The sequence below is a fragment of the Phycodurus eques genome, chromosome 6 (genome assembly GCF_024500275.1).
Source record: "Phycodurus eques isolate BA_2022a chromosome 6, UOR_Pequ_1.1, whole genome shotgun sequence".
Taxonomy (NCBI): domain Eukaryota; kingdom Metazoa; phylum Chordata; class Actinopteri; order Syngnathiformes; family Syngnathidae; genus Phycodurus; species Phycodurus eques.
The window spans coordinates 7,517,185-7,536,335 of record NC_084530.1 but is presented as its reverse complement, the minus strand read 5'-3'; the positions used below and the strand labels follow the sequence as shown (position 1 = coordinate 7,536,335).

General features: G+C 42.4%; 1 protein-coding gene across 4 annotated transcripts in view; it reads left to right on the top strand.

Annotated features, from left to right (window-relative positions):
- The window catches only part of ube2o (ubiquitin-conjugating enzyme E2O), a 38,271-nt gene that overhangs the window by 18,441 nt on the left and 679 nt on the right, over positions 1 to 19,151 (top strand). For 2 of the 4 annotated variants that reach the window (XM_061678436.1, XM_061678434.1), the window contains exons 2-23: positions 321 to 380; positions 1,176 to 1,286; positions 1,618 to 1,715; positions 1,788 to 1,851; positions 2,094 to 2,237; positions 2,756 to 2,865; positions 2,998 to 3,148; positions 3,297 to 3,354; positions 3,821 to 3,968; positions 4,595 to 4,750; positions 5,360 to 5,514; positions 5,639 to 5,751; positions 5,891 to 6,019; positions 6,364 to 6,453; positions 6,521 to 6,833; positions 7,266 to 7,618; positions 7,719 to 7,899; positions 11,161 to 11,297; positions 12,630 to 12,833; positions 12,945 to 13,002; positions 13,717 to 14,446; positions 17,721 to 19,151. The exon at positions 17,721 to 19,151 is cut by the window's right edge and continues 679 nt beyond it. In XM_061678436.1, the coding sequence (XP_061534420.1) occupies positions 321 to 380; positions 1,176 to 1,286; positions 1,618 to 1,715; positions 1,788 to 1,851; positions 2,094 to 2,237; positions 2,756 to 2,865; positions 2,998 to 3,148; positions 3,297 to 3,354; positions 3,821 to 3,968; positions 4,595 to 4,750; positions 5,360 to 5,514; positions 5,639 to 5,751; positions 5,891 to 6,019; positions 6,364 to 6,453; positions 6,521 to 6,833; positions 7,266 to 7,618; positions 7,719 to 7,899; positions 11,161 to 11,297; positions 12,630 to 12,833; positions 12,945 to 13,002; positions 13,717 to 14,446; positions 17,721 to 17,730 (3,573 nt within the window). In that variant the 3' untranslated portion in view covers positions 17,731 to 19,151. Of the gene's footprint in view, positions 1 to 320; positions 381 to 1,175; positions 1,287 to 1,617; positions 1,716 to 1,787; positions 1,852 to 2,093; positions 2,238 to 2,755; positions 2,866 to 2,997; positions 3,149 to 3,296; positions 3,355 to 3,820; positions 3,969 to 4,594; positions 4,751 to 5,359; positions 5,515 to 5,638; positions 5,752 to 5,890; positions 6,020 to 6,363; positions 6,454 to 6,520; positions 6,834 to 7,265; positions 7,619 to 7,718; positions 7,900 to 11,160; positions 11,298 to 12,629; positions 12,834 to 12,944; positions 13,003 to 13,716; positions 14,451 to 17,720 lie in introns of those variants that run through there. The other 2 variants (XM_061678435.1, XM_061678437.1) reach the window with 2 other exon arrangements.

The following is a 19,151-nucleotide window of genomic DNA, read 5'->3' as shown; positions in this document are numbered from 1 at the left end:
TTAATTGTAGGGGGTTTGAAAAAACTTCAGCCTTTGATTTTTTTATTTCTGCATGCAAAGTAATAACTGCATAGTGTTCACTACACACATCTATTTTTACACTAATCTAACAAAATGGAAAAAATATGTCTGCAGATGAAATATTTACTGATAAAATGTGTGCATTTTTTATTTGCTCATTCTAGCATCCAATATTAATTTAGAAAGATCTATTGAAGATGGAAACATTGTAGATGCTGCTTGCACTCAGCTTTTGCTATGAGCAGAGAAATATCTGAGACTCAGTAAGCTAACATTTTTATTGCTTTTTTTCCTCACAGCTGATACTTGAAGATCGATCCATCGTAATCAGAGACATTGTTCGACGTAAAAATTCAAATGTAAGACAACACTCAATACTTTGTTTCTTAATTTCTATAATTCTTTTTATCACAATTTTTTCCACAATCGCCTGTATTGTTGTACAGCTATGTACACATGGACAAAATTGTTTGATATCTTTATGTTAAGAAAACACAATGATCACTGAACTAATTTGCAACTGACAAGACTTGAATTTGCTTTTTGGCTGGATACGTAAGCTTCTTAATTGCCATCCAGAAATGTAAGATACAAAGAAAAGACCACTGTGCCTACTACTGTGGAACATGAACGAGACTCAGCTATGTTCTGGGGGTGCTTTGCTCTGGTGTTTTGAATCCTTGCACGGTACAATGATATCGCAAGCCTATCAAGGCATTCTGGAGTGAAATGTGCTGCATAGTGTCAGAAAGCTTCGTTCGTCTCAGCTGCTATTTGTGTCCTCCAACTGGATGAAGTCTCGAAATATGCATCTTAAAAAAACAACAACACAAAAACGTTAAGTACAAAAATATCTATTCTGAAGTGGTTTTGGATGAGCACTGAGCTAAATCCTTTTGAACATCTGTGAAATGAACTGAAACATGCAGTCTGGAGAAGGCACCCTTCAAACTGTAGACAGCTGGAGCAGTTTGCTCAATCAGTTATAGAAATAGTTTGATTGCTGTAATTGTCTCAGAAGGTTGTGCAAGATTGCGTTAAGGTACCAACATTTTTGTCCAGGCCAGTTTTATTATTGTTGTTTTTAGTCCTAAAAAACTATGTTCATGCTGTAAAAAACAAACCTTTATATTAACCAGTCTGTTTTATTGCAGGACAACCAGTGTGGCATTGTGACTAATGTGGACATTGAGTGTGCAGTGAAACTAGTGGGCACAAACTGTATACTGTATCCTGTCAACAGCAAAGAGCTGCAACACATCTGGGTAATCACTTAAGTTTATCACCTAGTAATTAACTTACAATTGAATATACCAATAGAAAGGGTCAAGAGCCTCTTACCCTCTCCCAGACATTACTGCTGTACTGACTCTGCCTTATACAGTCAGCCATACAAAATTAAACCATGTGTTCAGATAGAGCTACTGCAACCATGGCTTTAGTTGAAAGTGTTTACTTTTGGATGGATCTCCACCAGGTCCTCAAGCTCCTCTGTTAAGTCAGTCACATATAGAGTATGTACATAAGTCCACATATTACTACAGCAGTGTGTCTTGAGTTATTTTTTGGATTGTTCGTTGTTTATTTCCTACCCAGTCTTTCATGTACGGTGACTACATAGCCTATGACTTTTGGCTGGGGAAAGTGTACGACTTTACCAATCACATCATCCTCAAGCTCTCCAATGGAGCCAGGTAAGCTAATTTGTGGGCCATTGTATGTGATTGTGTTTGTGTGTCAACTGATGTTTTCTCACCTTCTTCCAGATGTTCCATGAGTGTGGAGGATGGTGCCAAGCTATACGATGTCAGTCCTCATGTTTGTGATCCGGTATGGAAATAGAGCTCTGATAATCTCCTTTACCTCTGCTACATGTATTGTTCTTTTCTTCACATGACAATTGAAGCCAATCAAATGGCAGATTGTGCTTTACTAACATGGCTGATGTATTTACCCAGTGACCCTAACTTGGCAATTGTGTTGTCACATTATGAGTAGCCCTGAAAAACAGTCTTGATCGTTTAACATGCCGTTTTTGTCTGGTGGCTCAACCGTTCACCATTGTTTTCCAGGGCCTGTTCTTTGATGAAGAGTATGGGTTCTATCCTGGCCAGGTCCTGATTGGTCCTTCAAAAGTCTTCTCTAATGTCCAGTGGTTGTCCGGGGTCAAACCTGTCCTCTGCAGGAAGTGCAAGTTCAGGGCAGTGGTGGAAGAGGTAAAGTGATCCTTGGACTTTGACATGTTCAATGCCCAGTTACAAAGTCAGTCCTCTTCAGAAATGCTACGTTGGTAGATGTGGTTATCAAATGTTAAGTTGTCTAGTTGCTGCTACAGATGCTGAAAATACTTTGTTGCTGTTTTCACGGCCATAACTTGGTTCACCCTTGACAAACAATCTTAACAAACCGGTTGTCATGTCCTGTTATGAGAAAAGTGTGGTATAACCACATACTGATAATTTTGTATCAAACACTATGCAGAATAATGTTGATTGTTAACAGGGCTCAGCAGAAACTGTTTAACCTATAACTTGTTGATTTAATTTGTTACGTTATCGGTATGAGGTGTGATTGCTTTACATGCAACTAATCTTTCCGTTACTAACATGGCGTCAGTATTACATCTCCACTGATTACCTACATCAGTGTCCAGAACTGCCTTTGCCTGTTTGTCCATTTCTGGTGCTACTGGAACAGTCTGCCATTCTCACTTGTATTCATGTGGTTTAATCAGGTAAAGGTTTCCGAGCTGAAGGTGACATGGATCACAAAGAGCTATTCTCTAAAAGGCTCTGACAGCATTTATCCTCCTCCCTCCACCATCACGCAGGAAAACCTCTGCAGGTTGGTCTCCCTCCTCATGGATGTTAGTGAAGACACCCTATTTTACTCAATCAACAACCATATATAAATTAGCTCTCTTAGACATATCACACACTACTCTGTGTGTAAAGTTGCTCTCCTCAATGGGTTTAGGGTGAGGCGCCTGGGCTACTATGACCACACCCAGAGACAGCTTGGAGACAGGGGGCTTTATGTGTTCCCTGCTAATGGGGACGCCACCCGCATCACATTTGAAGGACCTGAAGGGACTCCTGTCCTACAAGAGGACCCTGTGGTCAGAAAGGTCGAGATGATATGAGTCTTCTCTGATAATTATCTTTAAAATGAATCACTGGTAGTTCATGGATGACAAGAGACAAAAAGTGAAACTGTCAGTCGACACAGATATGATCCCTGCCATAATCACTTTTGGGTGTTTTCGTTTCTTGCAGTTGAAAAGAATTTTCAAGAAGGATTCGGGCAAGAAGTTGGGGAACGTCGATACACAAGGTGCTAAACAACTCTTGTTTTCTGAGGAACATACAGTAACATTCCCAAACTCATTCCACACACACACGTTAAATCGTTACTCATTTTTCTTTGTCAGAAAATGAAGCATTTTCTTTCTCCTTACATTGTCCCTCACATATTTGGGAACTAGATGTTTTGATGCAGTGTCAAAGAGCGTTGAATTCCTGTGAGAGGCAGGCAGGCAGACTCTCCACAAATAAAGCCCTCACCTGAGGGAATAGTCTGTTGATAAATGGCACTGAAGTGCAGCGTAGTAGAGATGTCTGCAGCTTAATCCAGGAAACCAAACAAAGATGGTATTTTCTTCTCTCACTGCACAAAACTGAATTACTTGCCATTCCAAGTTTTTTGTTGTTGTTGTTGTTCATTACTGTGTGGCATTTACTTATGTATAGAATTTGTTTTAAATTGCTCATGTATTCCCATTCTTTTTATCTGTCGCCAGGCGAGCACAAATCCGAACAGACAGACTCCTCCCATCACTACAATAACTGCCCAAACAATGAGAACCCGCTTGACCTGCAGAACACTCACAACGCTCCTGCTGAGCAGGACGCTGACGACGAGGCAGCAGAAGACACAGACGATACCAGGTCAGGCAGCTATTGCATTTAGCTTGTGTTCACACGTACAATGCTCAACATAAGTGAGTACTTTGAAAAGTCAACTTTTTATCCATTTATCAGTGAACCCTTTTTGTTTATTGGACTGGCTCTGACTGAAGTCTTGTGAAATTGATTGATTTATTTATTTATTATTCTAAAATGTAGCTTGCAACTTTGCTGGACTTTGGTGTGGAATTAGATAAGAAATCTTACTTACTGTTATTCGTATTTTGTTGTAAAGTATGTCTTAAAAATAACTTGTTTCTAAAAGGAAATTGTTGCAGTGTACTCATTGATGTTGTGCAATGTACTATATAATGTATTTTGAATTTTTTTTTTCCCCTACTGAAATACTGTGTCCACACCTATAAAATCGAAATTAAAATAGTAAAAGGTTGTCGAGTGCATGTCAGCGCAACAGTTGGCACTATAAGCCTTAACTTAAAACTTAACTGATGTAACATTTGCAGAAAATCTAAGAAAACTGCGCTCATCAGAAACCTCTACCTTAGATTTGCACTACCAACTACCACGAGTGTGGCTGGGCTGTTATGTTCGTTAAACCCATCAAGAGAGAGAATGAAATAGTACCTCTCTTTCTAACTATGCTGTAGTTCTCTTACATCATCGGCCAGCTCCACAGCATCCTCACAAAGCGGCTGTCTGGGAACCAACCGCAAGAAGAGCATCCCACTGTCTATACGCAACCTCAAGAGGAAGCACAAGAAGAAGAGGACTAGGTTCTCTCGCGAGTTCAAACCAGGAGACAGGTGGGATATGTACCATTAGTCACATTATGTTTTGGCCACCTGCCTCTTAGATGCACACGTGGGGTGAAAAATGACCCCACGGGTTGTTATTCTTCAAAATCTTTCAAATGAAAATTGGAATATATTCATTTTCCAGGTGTTCCTCATAAAACATTTTTGTGACATGAGGCCGTTTGCATTTGTATTTATTTTTTCATGAATTTTAAGAAATTGCAGTTTTTATATCACTACCCACTCTTCGACAAGTGGGGTCAAAAATGACCTAAATTAAAATCAATTTGTTTTTGCAATAAACTGAAGACATTTCTCTCATTTTGGTTAAATGACCCGGGTTCAATCCCCGGCCCCGCCTGTGTGGTTAAGACCTTGTCAGCTGTGTGTATTCTCTAATCAATCAAACTGGCACATTCTTCTAAAGTGCAAAATAAAGACATTTTGACCTGAGGCCCCCTCTGGTGTTATATTGTATGTTCTACATCTATATGTTGTGATAAAACGGTGGCACATCTCATATCTTTAAAGAGTTTCTTCTGTAGTATGAGTGGAGTTATTTCCCAATAATGTAATTTTTTTTTTTTTTATATATATACAATGTGTTTTTATGTGTAGTGTGGCTGTGGAAGTTGTTTCTACCAAGACCACAGCTGATGTAATGTGGAAGGATGGACGTGTGGAGAAAGGGATACGATCCAATGACCTCATCCCTATCCAGCATCTAGACGGCCACGAGTTTTGCCCTGGCGACTTTGTTGTGGACAAACGACGTCAGTCATCATTCCACTTCTTAGTTCCACAATTTTACAAGTCATATGCTGAAGCTGATTGCTTTTGGATACTTGGCCATTTTGCATGATAATATTTATAAAATGTATATGCGGGTCCCTATAGCCCAAGCCCTCCAGGACCCAGGCATGTATGGTGTCATCCAGTCTGGCGACCACAAGGGCAGGACGTGTGTTGTTAAGTGGATCAAACTCAACACCGCCGGTGACGACGTGGAGGTCAGGAAGCTAGACCACAGATTTAAGAGAGAAAAAAAAAAAAAGGCTATTAATCGTCATGCGTGTTCTTATACATTGTTGTGTCTAATACTATGATTTTTTTTTTCTTCTCTCTCCTTCCTTCCTTCCTGGCTTCCAGGTTATTGGTGTGGAGGAGGATGTCAGCGTGTATGACATAGCGGATCACCCAGATTTCCACTTCCGCACCACTGATATTGTCATAAGAATATGGAACTCTGAAGTCAGGGAGAACGACTGTGAAAATGAGGTGAGGTGTATTTAAATTATATCAGGCTTTGTCAGCAATCAAAAGAAGGTGCGTCTGTATAATTCCCATTGTATATCCAACTTACTAAATGATAAACTATGAGGCATTCCATTATAATGTAAGACCTTACCTCTGGGGCAGTGAAGTCAAATTTGGTTTGATAACGTGCCACATCGTAGTTATGGTTGCCGTCAGCGGTGTGGTTATAATGGTGAAACAACAGTACATTACTCAGATTTGAATATTGTTAAATAGCTTCATCATAGCCTTTGATTGTTCTTGTTGTGCTGGCCTCCTCACATGGTGTTTGTCTAATGATTATGTTGACATACCCCCACCCTCAGACATCAGTTGGCCAAGTGTCCCGGGTGGATGTGAGCAGCAAAGTGGAGGTGGTGTGGGCGGACAACTCCATGACCATCGTCCTCCCACAGGTGCTTTACAAATCAATCACTAAAATGACAAAAAAATAGTTGCTGAAATTCTTCAAATTCCACATAGCATCTTTACTGCGTGGAGTCAGAGATGGAGGAAACGGACTATGACTCGGTGGAGGAGACGAGCAGTGGTCTGTCCACTGAAGAGTGGGAGGACGATAGCGACAGCTGGGAGACGGATAATGGCCTCACCACCGAGGATGACAGTCATGTGAACAATATGGACGTCACGGAGACGGTGACCCCCACGTCCTGCTACTCTTCCGTCATCATTTCCCCTCAAGAAGGGGACAAAGTCGGGGTTACCAGTCCCACGAAGGCAGTCAGTGGAAATGAGGGCGAAGGGTCTGTCGTGGCGAATTCAGCTTCTGGAGGAGGTGAGGGCTTTTTTGTTAACTTTTACTGGATTACACAGAATAAAAAGCAACATTTATTTGGCAGTAGATAACTAAGATTCTTTCTAATTTAATAAAAATTTTACATCCAACAAAATATAGGTGTCTGAAACTTTGTTTGGGCTTAGACTATACGCACACGTCTATACACTTAGACCACACATAACTGAATGGATATCTATGGAAATAATAGAGGGATGAGATTCAAAGTTGTACTGTACTGTACTGCCTTCCTCTTCTTTGTTGAATTCATTGATGGAGTTGTGGATGTCTCGTTATTTCTGTAACTGATTGAGCTATTGCTGTCCCGTGCCAAATCCAGTAGTAGAAAGGCAAGCCACATCCAGTTCATACCACAAAAACGTGCATAGAACTGTATGTCTTGGTGAAAATGCAAATTTTGTTGGCTTTCAGGTGCTGTGAACGGAGCCGAGAAGCCAAGTAAAGACTGTGCCTCTCGAGGCTTCCGGGAGTTGAAGGAGGCCCTGAGGATCCTGGAGAGCCTGAAGAACATGACTGTGGAGCAGCTTTGGACCGGCCTCTCTCCGACATCCCCCACCTCGGTCGCACCCGATTCGGCAGCTAACGTTGCAAGTCCGGCACCACCCTCTGCCCCCGAAAAACCCAACAAGGAGAAGCGCTTCCTGGATGACCTCAAGAAGCTGCAGGAGAACCTGAGAAAGACGCTGGATAATGTGGCCATCGTGGAAGAGGAGAAGATGGAGGCTGTAGTTGAAGTAGGCGGGGGTGCGGGTACAGGAACAAAAGTATGTTCTGAAAATCCCCAAGTCAGTCATCAGAGTTGATTTGATTTCTATTCCTGTGTCATTTTTGGTTTGTCCTTCCTGCTGCTGCTTCACTCTTCAGGCTGAGAGACCTGGAGAAGAGAAGCCCCATCAGGAGCCACAGACCCCGGTGGCCGGACAGGAATGGCCAAGTGACGTTCTCAGTGACACACCTGTGCTGTGCCAACAGAGTGGCGGCAAACCTGGCGTCACATTTACCAGTGCCAAGGGTGAAGTCTTCTCTGTGCTGGACTGGGCACCAGGTACTCCTTTTCTTCCATTTTTTTTTCTTTTATTCAAGAGTGTCAAACTTCTTTTCATCGCGGGTCACATTGTAGTTATGGTTGTCGTCAGGGGTGCCGGTTATAAATATATAACCACTATGGGTGTAATTGTAAGCCAAAAATCACTGTTTGGTATGTACCTTGGTTTTAAGTACAACCCCAATTCCAATGAAGTTGGGACGTTGTGTTAAACATAACTAAAAACAGAATACATACACACAGAAAATCTTTTTCAACCTATATTTAATTGAATACACTACAGAGACATTTAATGTTCAAACTGATAAACTATTGTTTTTAGCAAATAACCATGAACTTCAAATTTTATGGCTGCAACACGTTCCAAAAAAGCTGAGACAGGTGGCAAAAAAGACTGAGAAAGTTGAGGAATGATCATCAAACACCTGTTTGGGGCGAGGTTCACCTCCTTGTGAACAAGTGCGTGAGAAAATAGTCGAACAGTTTAAGGAGAATGTTCCTCAACGTACACTTGCAAGGAATTTAGGGATTTTATCATCTACGATCCATAATATCATCAAAAGGTTCAGAGAATCTGGAGAAATCACTGCATGTAAGCAGCAAAGCTGAAAACCAACATTGAATGCCCGTGACTTTGGATCCCTCCGCCAGCACTGCATCAAAAACCGACATCGATGTGTAAAGGATATCACCACATGGGCTCAGTAACACTTCAGAAAACCAATGTCAGTAAACACAGTTCGGCGCTACATCCGTAAGTGCAACTTGAAACTCTACTATGCAAAGCAAAAGCCCTTTATCAACAGCACCCAGAAACGCCGCCAGCTTCTCTGGGCCCGAGCTCATCTAAGATGGACCGATGCAAAGTGGAAAAGTGCTCTGTGGTCTGACGAGTCCACATTTCAAATTGTTTTTGGAAATTGTGGACGTCGTGTCCTCCGGGCCAAAGAGGAAAAGAACCATCCGGACTTTTATGGACGCAAAGTTCAAAAGCCAGCATCTGTGATGGTATGAGCCTGTGTTAGTGCCAATGGCATGGGTAACTTACACATCTGTGAAGGCACCATTAATGCTGAAAGGTAGATACAGGTTTTGGAGAAACCTATGCTGCCATTCAAGCAACGTCTTTTTCATGGACGCCCCTGCTTATTTCAGCAAGACAATGCCAAACCACATTCTGCACGTGTTCCAACAGCGTATACGTGTTGTGTGGGCAGTGCATTTTATTTTATGTTGAACTCATTTTTTTTTTTTTAGCTCATTTTATTTTGTTTTAATCCTTATTTTGTTATTTTGCTGTGTTTTTATTGCATTGTACAGCACTTTGGGAACCTTGTGTTTGTTTCAATTGTGCTATATAAATAAAGTGGATTGGATTGGATTTAATCTGCAGGCCTTTTAATGCTGGAACATTTTTTTCTGTGAAGCGGGAGTTTGTAATACTCCCTCTGTGGTTGTTCATGTTGTGATATTTATTGAAAATGTAGCCAGACAGAAAAGGGTTTGAGGGGACGAACATAGAGAACAGAACATATATGAAATAGGGATACACAACCATAGCAGAACAATAGCTGAATAATGATGTAATAACATTACATAGAAATTGTGTTCTTATCTGTGAATCGAGGGGACACCCTGTGAGGAATGGATGCAACAACCAATAGGACAGGATGAGGGAGGACAGGAAAGGGCAGGGCAGGACAGGACGGTGGTAGTCCGCAAGGATGTGGTACTGATGTGTGGTGGAAGTACTTACACTGAATCACCTGTAAGATCTTTATAATGCAAAAGAAAGGGCAGTTCGTCTTAATACAAGTTGTGTCACAGTTAGTGGTACCAACACTAGCAATAAACCCTATAGCGTGCCTACGGAGAATTATTCGTGAATAAACACACACTTAGCCAGTCTTCATTACTGGGTAGCCAATAGGCTTTTAATGATGTGGACCCAATTAAAATTACCTGGTGATCAATCAGGATTAGGGCTGAACGATTTGGAAAATACTCTACAATACAATCTACTCTACAATATTTGTTAGTTTTATTTATTTATTTATTTTTTAAATACAAATATTGCGATTTTGATTTTGCATGTGATTGTTTTGGGGGAAGTATCTTCTGCATGATTCACTAAACACAAAAAAATTATTCTATATGATGACCAACACAACATTGGATATAGCCAACAAATAAACAACTCTTTCCTGGAGGCCAGGGCAAAATGTTATGATGGCTTGATATGAATAACAAATCTGTATTTTACTATTGAATTGTAAAAACAAAAACCTAGCGCTACTAGGTTTTTGTTGTTGTCAGCCGTGTCTCGTGGTAAAGTGGAGAGTGACAATATTGAAAAAGCTTAACGTTGTGCTTAATGGTGAAAACGCTAAACATCCAATAAAGCCATAATATGGGCGCTGTCGTTCTGATATTTGTAGAGGTGGAAGGGGGCATAGGTAGCGATGTCCACATAAATTCCGGTGATGATTGGCCGCAGTTTTGTGGCATTAAGCGACGTTAAGCTTTTTTTACGATTGCGTGAAGCATTTTAGACTGTCCCCGTGAGCCCGTTTGCTCAGTCGGCTGCAGCGGCTAGACGGCGGCTCCTCCCGAGTCCGCAATCGGTGACCAACCAAACCACTAACCCCGTTCACACACGCCAGAATGAGCGCGCTCACTTTAAAGGGACCCGGTGTAGGAATTGCTCCCATCTAGCGTTGAAATTGTGTCTTGCATCCAAACGAATAGTCCACTCAAGACCCTCAGTTTTTCAAACAACTACTGCAACAACGGGAGTCGTTGTATATCAAACAACCTTGAAGACTAACAACACTGTCTAACAAAACCAAATGGGGAAAAAAAGTTAGCTTTGGGCTGATTTAGGCAGTGCTAGCTAACTTGTTGAGGAGAAAGCTGGCAACTTCAGTTTCAAGATGGCAGACTGCCATGGCGCTCCCCTACTGGGTCACCACTCTTATGTATAAATAAATCTAAAGTTCTTTGCTAACGAAAAAACATCAGATTATTAGCAGAGGTCATAAGTGATCTAGTTCTTTCTTTGGTTCTGAATGATAAGTCAGTCAATCAAACTGGATATGACATGCTAACCTAGCCATGGAACCCCATTAGCCTCTGTTTTAAATGATTAGCTCTTGGTTTGGCCACCTGACAAGAGTGAAGCTGGTGTGACTGCAAAACGGAATCGATTATGCATGATGAGTGCAATCATTTTTGCAGTAAATCCTTCCATGTGTTTTGCAGACACGCATTCTTTTCACAAAATGGAATTTCAGCCAGCCGAGGCCAAGAAGTTCTTCAGCACTGTAAGGAAAGAAATGGCTCTGCTGGCGACGTCACTGCCAGACGGCATCATGGTCAAAACCTTTGAAGATCGCATGGTGGGTTCGTCTGTCTCTGTGTGTGACCATTTTAGAGTTTAATATGATTGTTTATTTGTCAATTTTCCACCTCTTACCGACATTGCTGGTGTAGTTGTCCGCATTGCTAACTTTTGGGCTGCTGGAGTTGGTGGCTGGATTATCAACTGTAAACCATTGTCTTTCAAAGAACATCAAAGCTGCAGTGTGTTCATTTTGAAAATATGGCTTCTCTGCAACATCTAATAATTTTACCTTTAATTTTCTGCATTATGGCACACTGCCATTGAACCCCAAGTCACCTACGTTAGTCGTCTTATCAAATTGGTTGACCAGAGCTTCTCTCCTGGTTCACTGGCACCGATAAGGTTATCCATAAACAGGACTGTGCACATTTTTTAGGCAGCATTAGACTTGTTGTTTTACCAGTTCGAGAATGGTCATATCTAACTGGAATGTCACTTTGTGGAGCGTAGTCGTCCGTCAAGGCAGAATTCTAAACTATTTTGGGGGACTATTTTGCTTCCTGTTTTATTGAGGATGACCAATAGAAGAGTTGTTCCATTATCATTCTGAAATGACTGTTCAATTAATGCTATTTTTACTGACAACAAATCATTAATACATTCCTGTTTCTCCATCTTTATCGAGATAATCACCCTTAATGTAATGTTTTTTTTGGCAAATGCACCCATCTCCCTACAATGTTTTGTAAGTATCTATTTTGCATTTCTTTTCATTTTAATTCGACTAGCACAGTCTGTCCTTTTTATTGTTCGCTTCACTATTTCAAAAATGACTTCTAATAATTATTGAAACAAAGCTCGAGGTTGACTAAAACATTTGCACAGTCCTGTTTTGCCAAGACAAATTATATGCATCGTAATATGTTGTTATAAAACAGAATTTTGTTTGCATGGGGAGAAGGGGTTGCGTGTGTACAAAAATAAACCATCCATCCATCCATTTTCTGAGCCGCTTATCCTCACAAGGGTCGCGGGCGTGCTGGATATAGCGTGCTGCTATACCAGCTATCTTCGGGCGGGAGGCGGGGTACGCCCTGAACCGGTCGCCAGCCAATTGCAGGGCACATAGAAACAAACATTCGCACTCACATTCAGAGTCTTCAATCAACCTACTATGCATGTTTTTGGGATGTGGAAGGAAACCGGAGAGCTCGGAGAAAACCCACCCAGGCACGGGGAGAACATTCAAACTCCACACAGGCGGGGCCGGGATTTGAACCCCAGTCCCCAGAACTGTGAGGCGGATGTGCTAACCAGTCGGCCAACAATAAACCAATTTATTGCAATTTTTGCGTACTTGTGCTTTATGTGGCTTTCTCCCACACAGGACCTGTTCTCGGCTCTGATCAAGGGGCCAAATCGTACGCCTTACGAGGACGGCTTGTTCCTGTTCGACATCCAGCTGCCTAACATCTATCCGGCGCTGCCGCCTCTCTTTCGTTACCTGTCTCAATGTAGCGGCCGCCTCAATCCCAACCTATACAATAACGGCAAGGTCTGCGTCAGTCTGCTGGGCACCTGGATCGGCAGGGTAAGTATCCACTGCGCATTAGTCGTTGAAAGGTTTTTAGGACTTGATATTATTCAATGGAGACAAAATACTCAGCTGCACTCATCATTTCATCCTTGGTTTTATCAACAGGGCACTGAGAGATGGACCAGCAAGTCCAGCCTTCTGCAAGTCCTCATCTCCATACAAGGTTAGCAAATCCATTCATTCATCCATCCATCCATCCATCCATCTTCTACCACATTTCCTATTCAGGGTCATGGGTGGGCTACAGGTTATCACAGCTGACTTTGGGTGAGACATAGGAATGGGAAGCTCGAGCACCCTCATGATTAGATTAGGATTCAGGGGGCTATGTTTTGATTTGATTACCCATTATCGATACATTGTTTTCACTACTGTGTGTCTACGAGGACTGCACGATATTGGAAAAAAATCACAGCGTTTTTATTTTGTTAGTTTATTTATTTATTTATGAAACCTCCAATATACAGTATATTGCCATGTGAAATAATAGAGAATCAGTGTTGGGAAAGTTCATAACTTCATAATTTAAAATTTGAACTAAGTTCACCAGTCCCAAGAAATGAATTAGTTCATAGTTATTACCAACCAGTGGTGCGACCCAAGAAACGGAGAAAGAGCTATCGGAGCTTCCTCCCCGAAGGCGGAGCTACCCAGACATCGGCTTCCCTCTCTTCCCGCTTTCTAAAGGCTTTGTGAAGAGGGTCTGCTGCGTGCTGCTGCAGTACCAAGCGGCGCTCTCGGCCGCATTTCAATCGGGAAAATTGATTTCATGTATAAATAAATTGATTTATAAGCTAGGGCAATTTAAAACTCATAAATCAAGGTACCACTGCATATAAGTGCCATGGTCTTATGCAATCCCATACGGTGTGTGCAGGTCTGATCTTGGTCAACGAGCCTTACTACAACGAGGCGGGCTTCGATAGCGACCGCGGCCTCCAGGAGGGTTACGAGAACAGCCGCTGTTACAACGAGATGGCCCTGATCAAAATGGTCCAGTCCATGACGCAGCTCCTCCAGAATCCCGTGGAGGTGTTCAAGCAGGAGATCCAGGAGCACTTTGTGTCCAACGGCTGGTGTCTGGTCCACCGCCTGGAGCTGTGGCTAGAGCTGCACGACGCCGCCGAGAGGGGCCACGCTGCGCATGCCTGCTCCAGGGCTCATCATGCCAAGACTTCTTGTTCGGAGGCTCCGGATGAGCAGGCGCCCGTGGCTGTGGCCCGCGGCACCTCCAGGAAGGCGCCAGGCAGTATTATGGAGGAGGAGCTAGAGGATTTGGGACTCGGTGCGGCTAGCTCTCAGCAGGAGACCGGCCACATCTCGGACTGCGACGGCTCCGGAGAGAGCGCCGACAACAACGGCGCCGCTTCGGTCACGTCGGAACGGGTTTCTGCCGGTGGCGACGCAGCGCTCGGCCAACCGGTGGTGCGACCCAAGAAACGGAGAAAGAGCTATCGGAGCTTCCTCCCCGAAGGCGGCGGCTACCCAGACATCGGCTTCCCTCTCTTCCCGCTTTCTAAAGGCTTTGTGAAGAGCGTCCGCTGCGTGCTGCTGCAGTACCGAGCCGCGCTCTCGGCCGCTGGCATCCCAGAGCACGTCGACGACAAGTAAGTGCCTCCTCACGCCTCCGCTCCTCTGCTTTTTTTCAATCAAGCTGCCGAGGAGCTTTTACCACCGAGGGTCCGCAGCGTGCCCCCCCCCCCCCAGGGCCATTTTGTCCTCGACCTTTGTCTGTTTGTCTGCTGCATAGTAGTGCTGGGCGATATGGCCTAAATTTGATATTGCGATGTCGATATTCCATATGATTCAATATTTATTGTATTAAAGTTTATAAATGTACAAAAACCAGAACAAACCAAATTGATTTAAATTATAAAGCAGGTTTATTTAACAGATATAAACATCACAAAGAAATAAATGACTTTTCCCTGCAGGTATTTCAAACTATGATCTCAAAATTAGTGATCCACCGAAATGAAAATTCTTGACCGAAACCAAAAAAAAAGAAATCCAAGGCTGAAAACCCGAAAGACAAAACACCAGAAGAAATGATTATGCCAATTATTATTAAAATGACATTTATGGCTATGGCTGCAGAACTGCCAAACTGCCCAAAAATTAATTTCCAGAACAATTTGTCTGAATTTTCATATTTTAAAAAATTGTCAAGAACATTACCCCGGGACAGTTATTACAGTATATAATGTAAAAGGATAAAAATAATTCTACATACGCTTCAATTGCACAGCATAATCATTACTTTATAATTGTAATTGTTAATATATAATAGATTCAATATTTGTTAGTTGAATGTATTTCTTAGGGTTTGGCTCTGTTGTAGGTGTTCATCACTTAACCCTTATGTGGCGGCAATGCACTTAAACATGCCCGGTCTGCCGGAAATCAAGAAGACGACGAAGAATAAAAACGAAGAAGAAACGTGACGTCACGTGGGATGATTTGTAAATAAAGCGACTAAAAAAGGAAGTACAAGATCGATTCTTGAGAATGCCACACCCAACTGTCTGGAACAGTTGGCTCAGACAGCGACGGGCGGCCCACTGTCTTAACGCAACTATGCTAGTTAGTAGCTGTTAATGCTAACATAAACAAAATCCCGTTAACACTTTTGATCTGGTCCGTGAAAGGCAAACTACTATCTTATCTTCCAGCCCCGAACACCAAAACACGAGCGCTTCAACTGTCCCCACGATCGCGACATGACCTGCGGCGGTGTTTTATTTACGTTACAGGAGCGGCACAGAGTCGGGGGGCTCTTGTGATACATACGTCACATTAGAAAATAAAATTGATGAAATCAAATATATATATATTTTTTTCTTTCTTTCATATCGAGCATTAATCTAATATCTATCGAATCGAGCTTCTGGAAACACTAATATAATTAGAACCCGCCTTGGCGTGGAATTATATGCAACTGTGGTGTTGGGTGAGGAAGCCTCATTCATTTGCTGCTTGGAGATGTAGCAACCTTTTTACGCTCCGAGGCAGCTCTCATGGGATTAAGACTGAGCAATGCAAAATAGAAGTTTCTGACTTTGCGTCTAATCCTATGAAGTGTGAACTGTGAATTCTCGAATTTTTGTAGTCCCTGGTGGAACCTTATTTGTTAAAAAAGTCACCTTTTACTGTTTTTATGTTTAGACTAAGGGCATGTTGGCCCCGTCTTGCGAAATCTGGGTGCCAAGCATTAATGTTGCACTGAGGGGAGGAGCTTCATTTGGTCAGGCCTTAGCTTTGTCTAGCAGGGGGAAAAAAACACATGCTTTGCCACCATCTTGTCATTTTCACTGCTTTCCAAATTAAGCAAATGGTAATCATCTTAACAGATCAAGTTACATTTTAACATAAGAACTCTTATTTGATAGCAGCTGAACAAGTCTGACATCTACTGAGTTTGAGTGTTTTGAGACTTTCTTTGGAGGATGTCAGAATAGCTTCCTAAAGCTGCTGTTTGGACGTGAACTGCCTCCCACCTCTGAGATCTTTTGCTTGAGGTTGCGCCGAAGGTTCTCGACAGGGTTGGTTTCAGGGGAGGATTGGGGCCACAACATGAGTTTCTCTCCTTTTATGCCTATGGCAGGCAAATGAAGTAGAGGGCTTCTTTGCTACATGAGATTGTTCACTGAGGAGTGCTGTGTAAGCCCAGATGGTCCAGTTGGATGGAGTAGTGGACAGTTGGTGGAGGGCCACCATGTCCCAACAAGACTGCAACATCAGCAAGGAGGTGTCTGGTTCATGTTTGGGGCCGGATTCATGAATAGAGAGCTGGTCGTACCCTTTAGGGTCCCAGAAGGTGTGAAATGGTCACTGAAGAGTATGTGCATAAAAGGAGAGAAACTCATAGTGTGGCCCCTATCCTTGCCTGAACTGAACTGCGGTTGAGAACCTTTGGAGCAGCCTCAAGCGAAAGATTTAGGAGGCAGTTGACATCCAAATAACTGTGCTTTAGGAGGCTATTTTGACATCCTCAAAAGAAATTCAGGCAGAAGCTAAAAATAACGTAGCTGTCCTATGTTAAAATGTAACTTGACCTTAAGATATTTTTCATTGAAATAGTTTTTAGTTTCAGTAAAAGACCTATCGTGCGTAAGTTGTGTTGTGTATAATCATTTGGAACTGCGCATTTTGAGTTTTTAGTTTCCCCCCCCCAAAATACTGTCGTCATTGGGAGGTTTGTTCACAAACATTCCAGTTATGCTCTAACAGCTGATAATTTTGAAATTATGCTGACTGTCATTTGCATTGACATTTTAGGAAAATCAGAAAAATATAAATTGTATAATAATTTGGAACACGGTGTACAGGCGGTTAGTCTCCTTTTTGGTTGGATATCAGTTGCGGCTTTTCGCTATTTGCAGCAAGACTCTTATCACTGTATTCACTGTACTGTGATTGTTAGTTGCTTTGCTAACTTTTCTCATACTACATAGGTTTCCTAACTAAGGACTGAGAAAGCAGACAAGCAAATCATGAATTTTTCAATATTTATCATCACATTAACAGTGTTACGTGGATTGTTAGGTCTAAACCCTCCATTTATTTTCATCAGATTACAAGTTACATACGCTGTTTCCCAAATACACAGTATTGGTGTGTGTGTGTGTGTATAAATGGGAGACAGTAACATTTTCATTTGTCACTTTGTAAAGTTCAGTACATTGACTTGCATGAGTTTACTTCCAGATCTGCCACATCAAACATGGCGTGTGACACGCGTATGTGTATCCCAGCCAGGGGTGTCTATATAATGTTAATGTTAATGCCCCTCTCTTCATGGCCCTGCCTTTCTTCTGTGGGCTTGTTCTTGTCCTGGTGCCACCTGATCTCCTGTTTTTTTTTGTTTTTTTTCTTCTTCAGTGACACATAAAGATAAAGACTGCGGACCTCAGCTGCTAGCCATCACAGCGACCTTTATCTGCGCTTTAAGCAGGTAAACGTTCCCCCAATGCCCTTCTGTCAGTGGTGTAGATTGAAAACAATGGAAAGAACGGTGCCGTGGACCCTGAGGACCACCTTGCGTCTCAGTTTTGCTTGAAGACCTCACGACAAGGACCACCAGGTTCCTGTTCTGCTGCCATTTTGTAGCACCACTGGCGTCATCAGTGGACGACCCTGCACTGATGATGCCATCGGAATGCATCAAGCAGGCATCCGTAACCCCCCCCCCCCCCCAACCCCTGATCAAAATCACTTCTTGTATGCTTTCTGCCAAATTCTGCCAACACACAAATATACTGGATGTCATCAAACTGCCAACAGCTTGTCACTTCATTCACAACAGTGTTTTCTTTATATTACAGTACCTTGACTTGCAAAAAATCTTTTGCTTCATGTCGTGAGCCAAAATGCTTTTGAGGATCTAGATTCATCCTTAACATGCTGCATCACTCAAGTCGACCTTAAATAATACGCACACACGCAAATCATCCATTCCATCATCTCATCAAAATGTTGCCTTACTTGAAAAAACAAAACAAAAATCTTGTACAGAGCTGCTTGTTTGGTTAGCACTCCACCTTGTTGCATTGTTAACCTCCCCATCGCTTCCTCGGCTCCTCTTCACTGCATGAATGGCATCAAACATCACATCTGCGTACCCAGTACGATTGCACTTCCTTGGTCACGTGGTTGAAGAAGAAGGGAAAAAAAAAAAAAAAAAAAAAAATGTCAGTACAGCCCCACCCTGTCTCAGTTTTATTCTGCCCGGTGACAGGTGAGGCTGTACTTAACTGTGAAATAAAGTGATACTTGTACTTCCGAGGGAGAGCAGCGCAATCTTTGTTTACATCTTTTTTTTTAAAACAATTAGTGCATCCCATGTTACATAGCAATATGCAGATGTTATGCTTGTAACAAGGGCTGTCTGTGTGCTGTTGAACGACCTGGTTGACCAGAGTGGAGAGTTGTTTAAAGGGGACCTAAGGCCCAGATTTCGGGGGGCAAGTATACGTTGTATGTGCGCCCACACGTCTAAACACAGTATTGTGATTAACATTGCATTGGTGTTACAAGAATGAAACGGATTAATTGATCAATTTTCAGCCATCTCAGCGGGCCGCCATGTTTGACAATTTCGCCCTCTGTTGTCGACCAAAATGAATACTACAACTGCTTTTGCACTTGTTGCGAACGGCATGTGACCAAACTTGGAAAAGAGGTAGTGGACTGCCTGTGTATGCTGCGATAACTAGTATAACTTTGGGTTGATGACACGATGGTTTGAAGCCAAACGTGCTATAATTAGTGTGTTTAGTTCTTATTCCACCGACACAATGTTAATCAGAATAC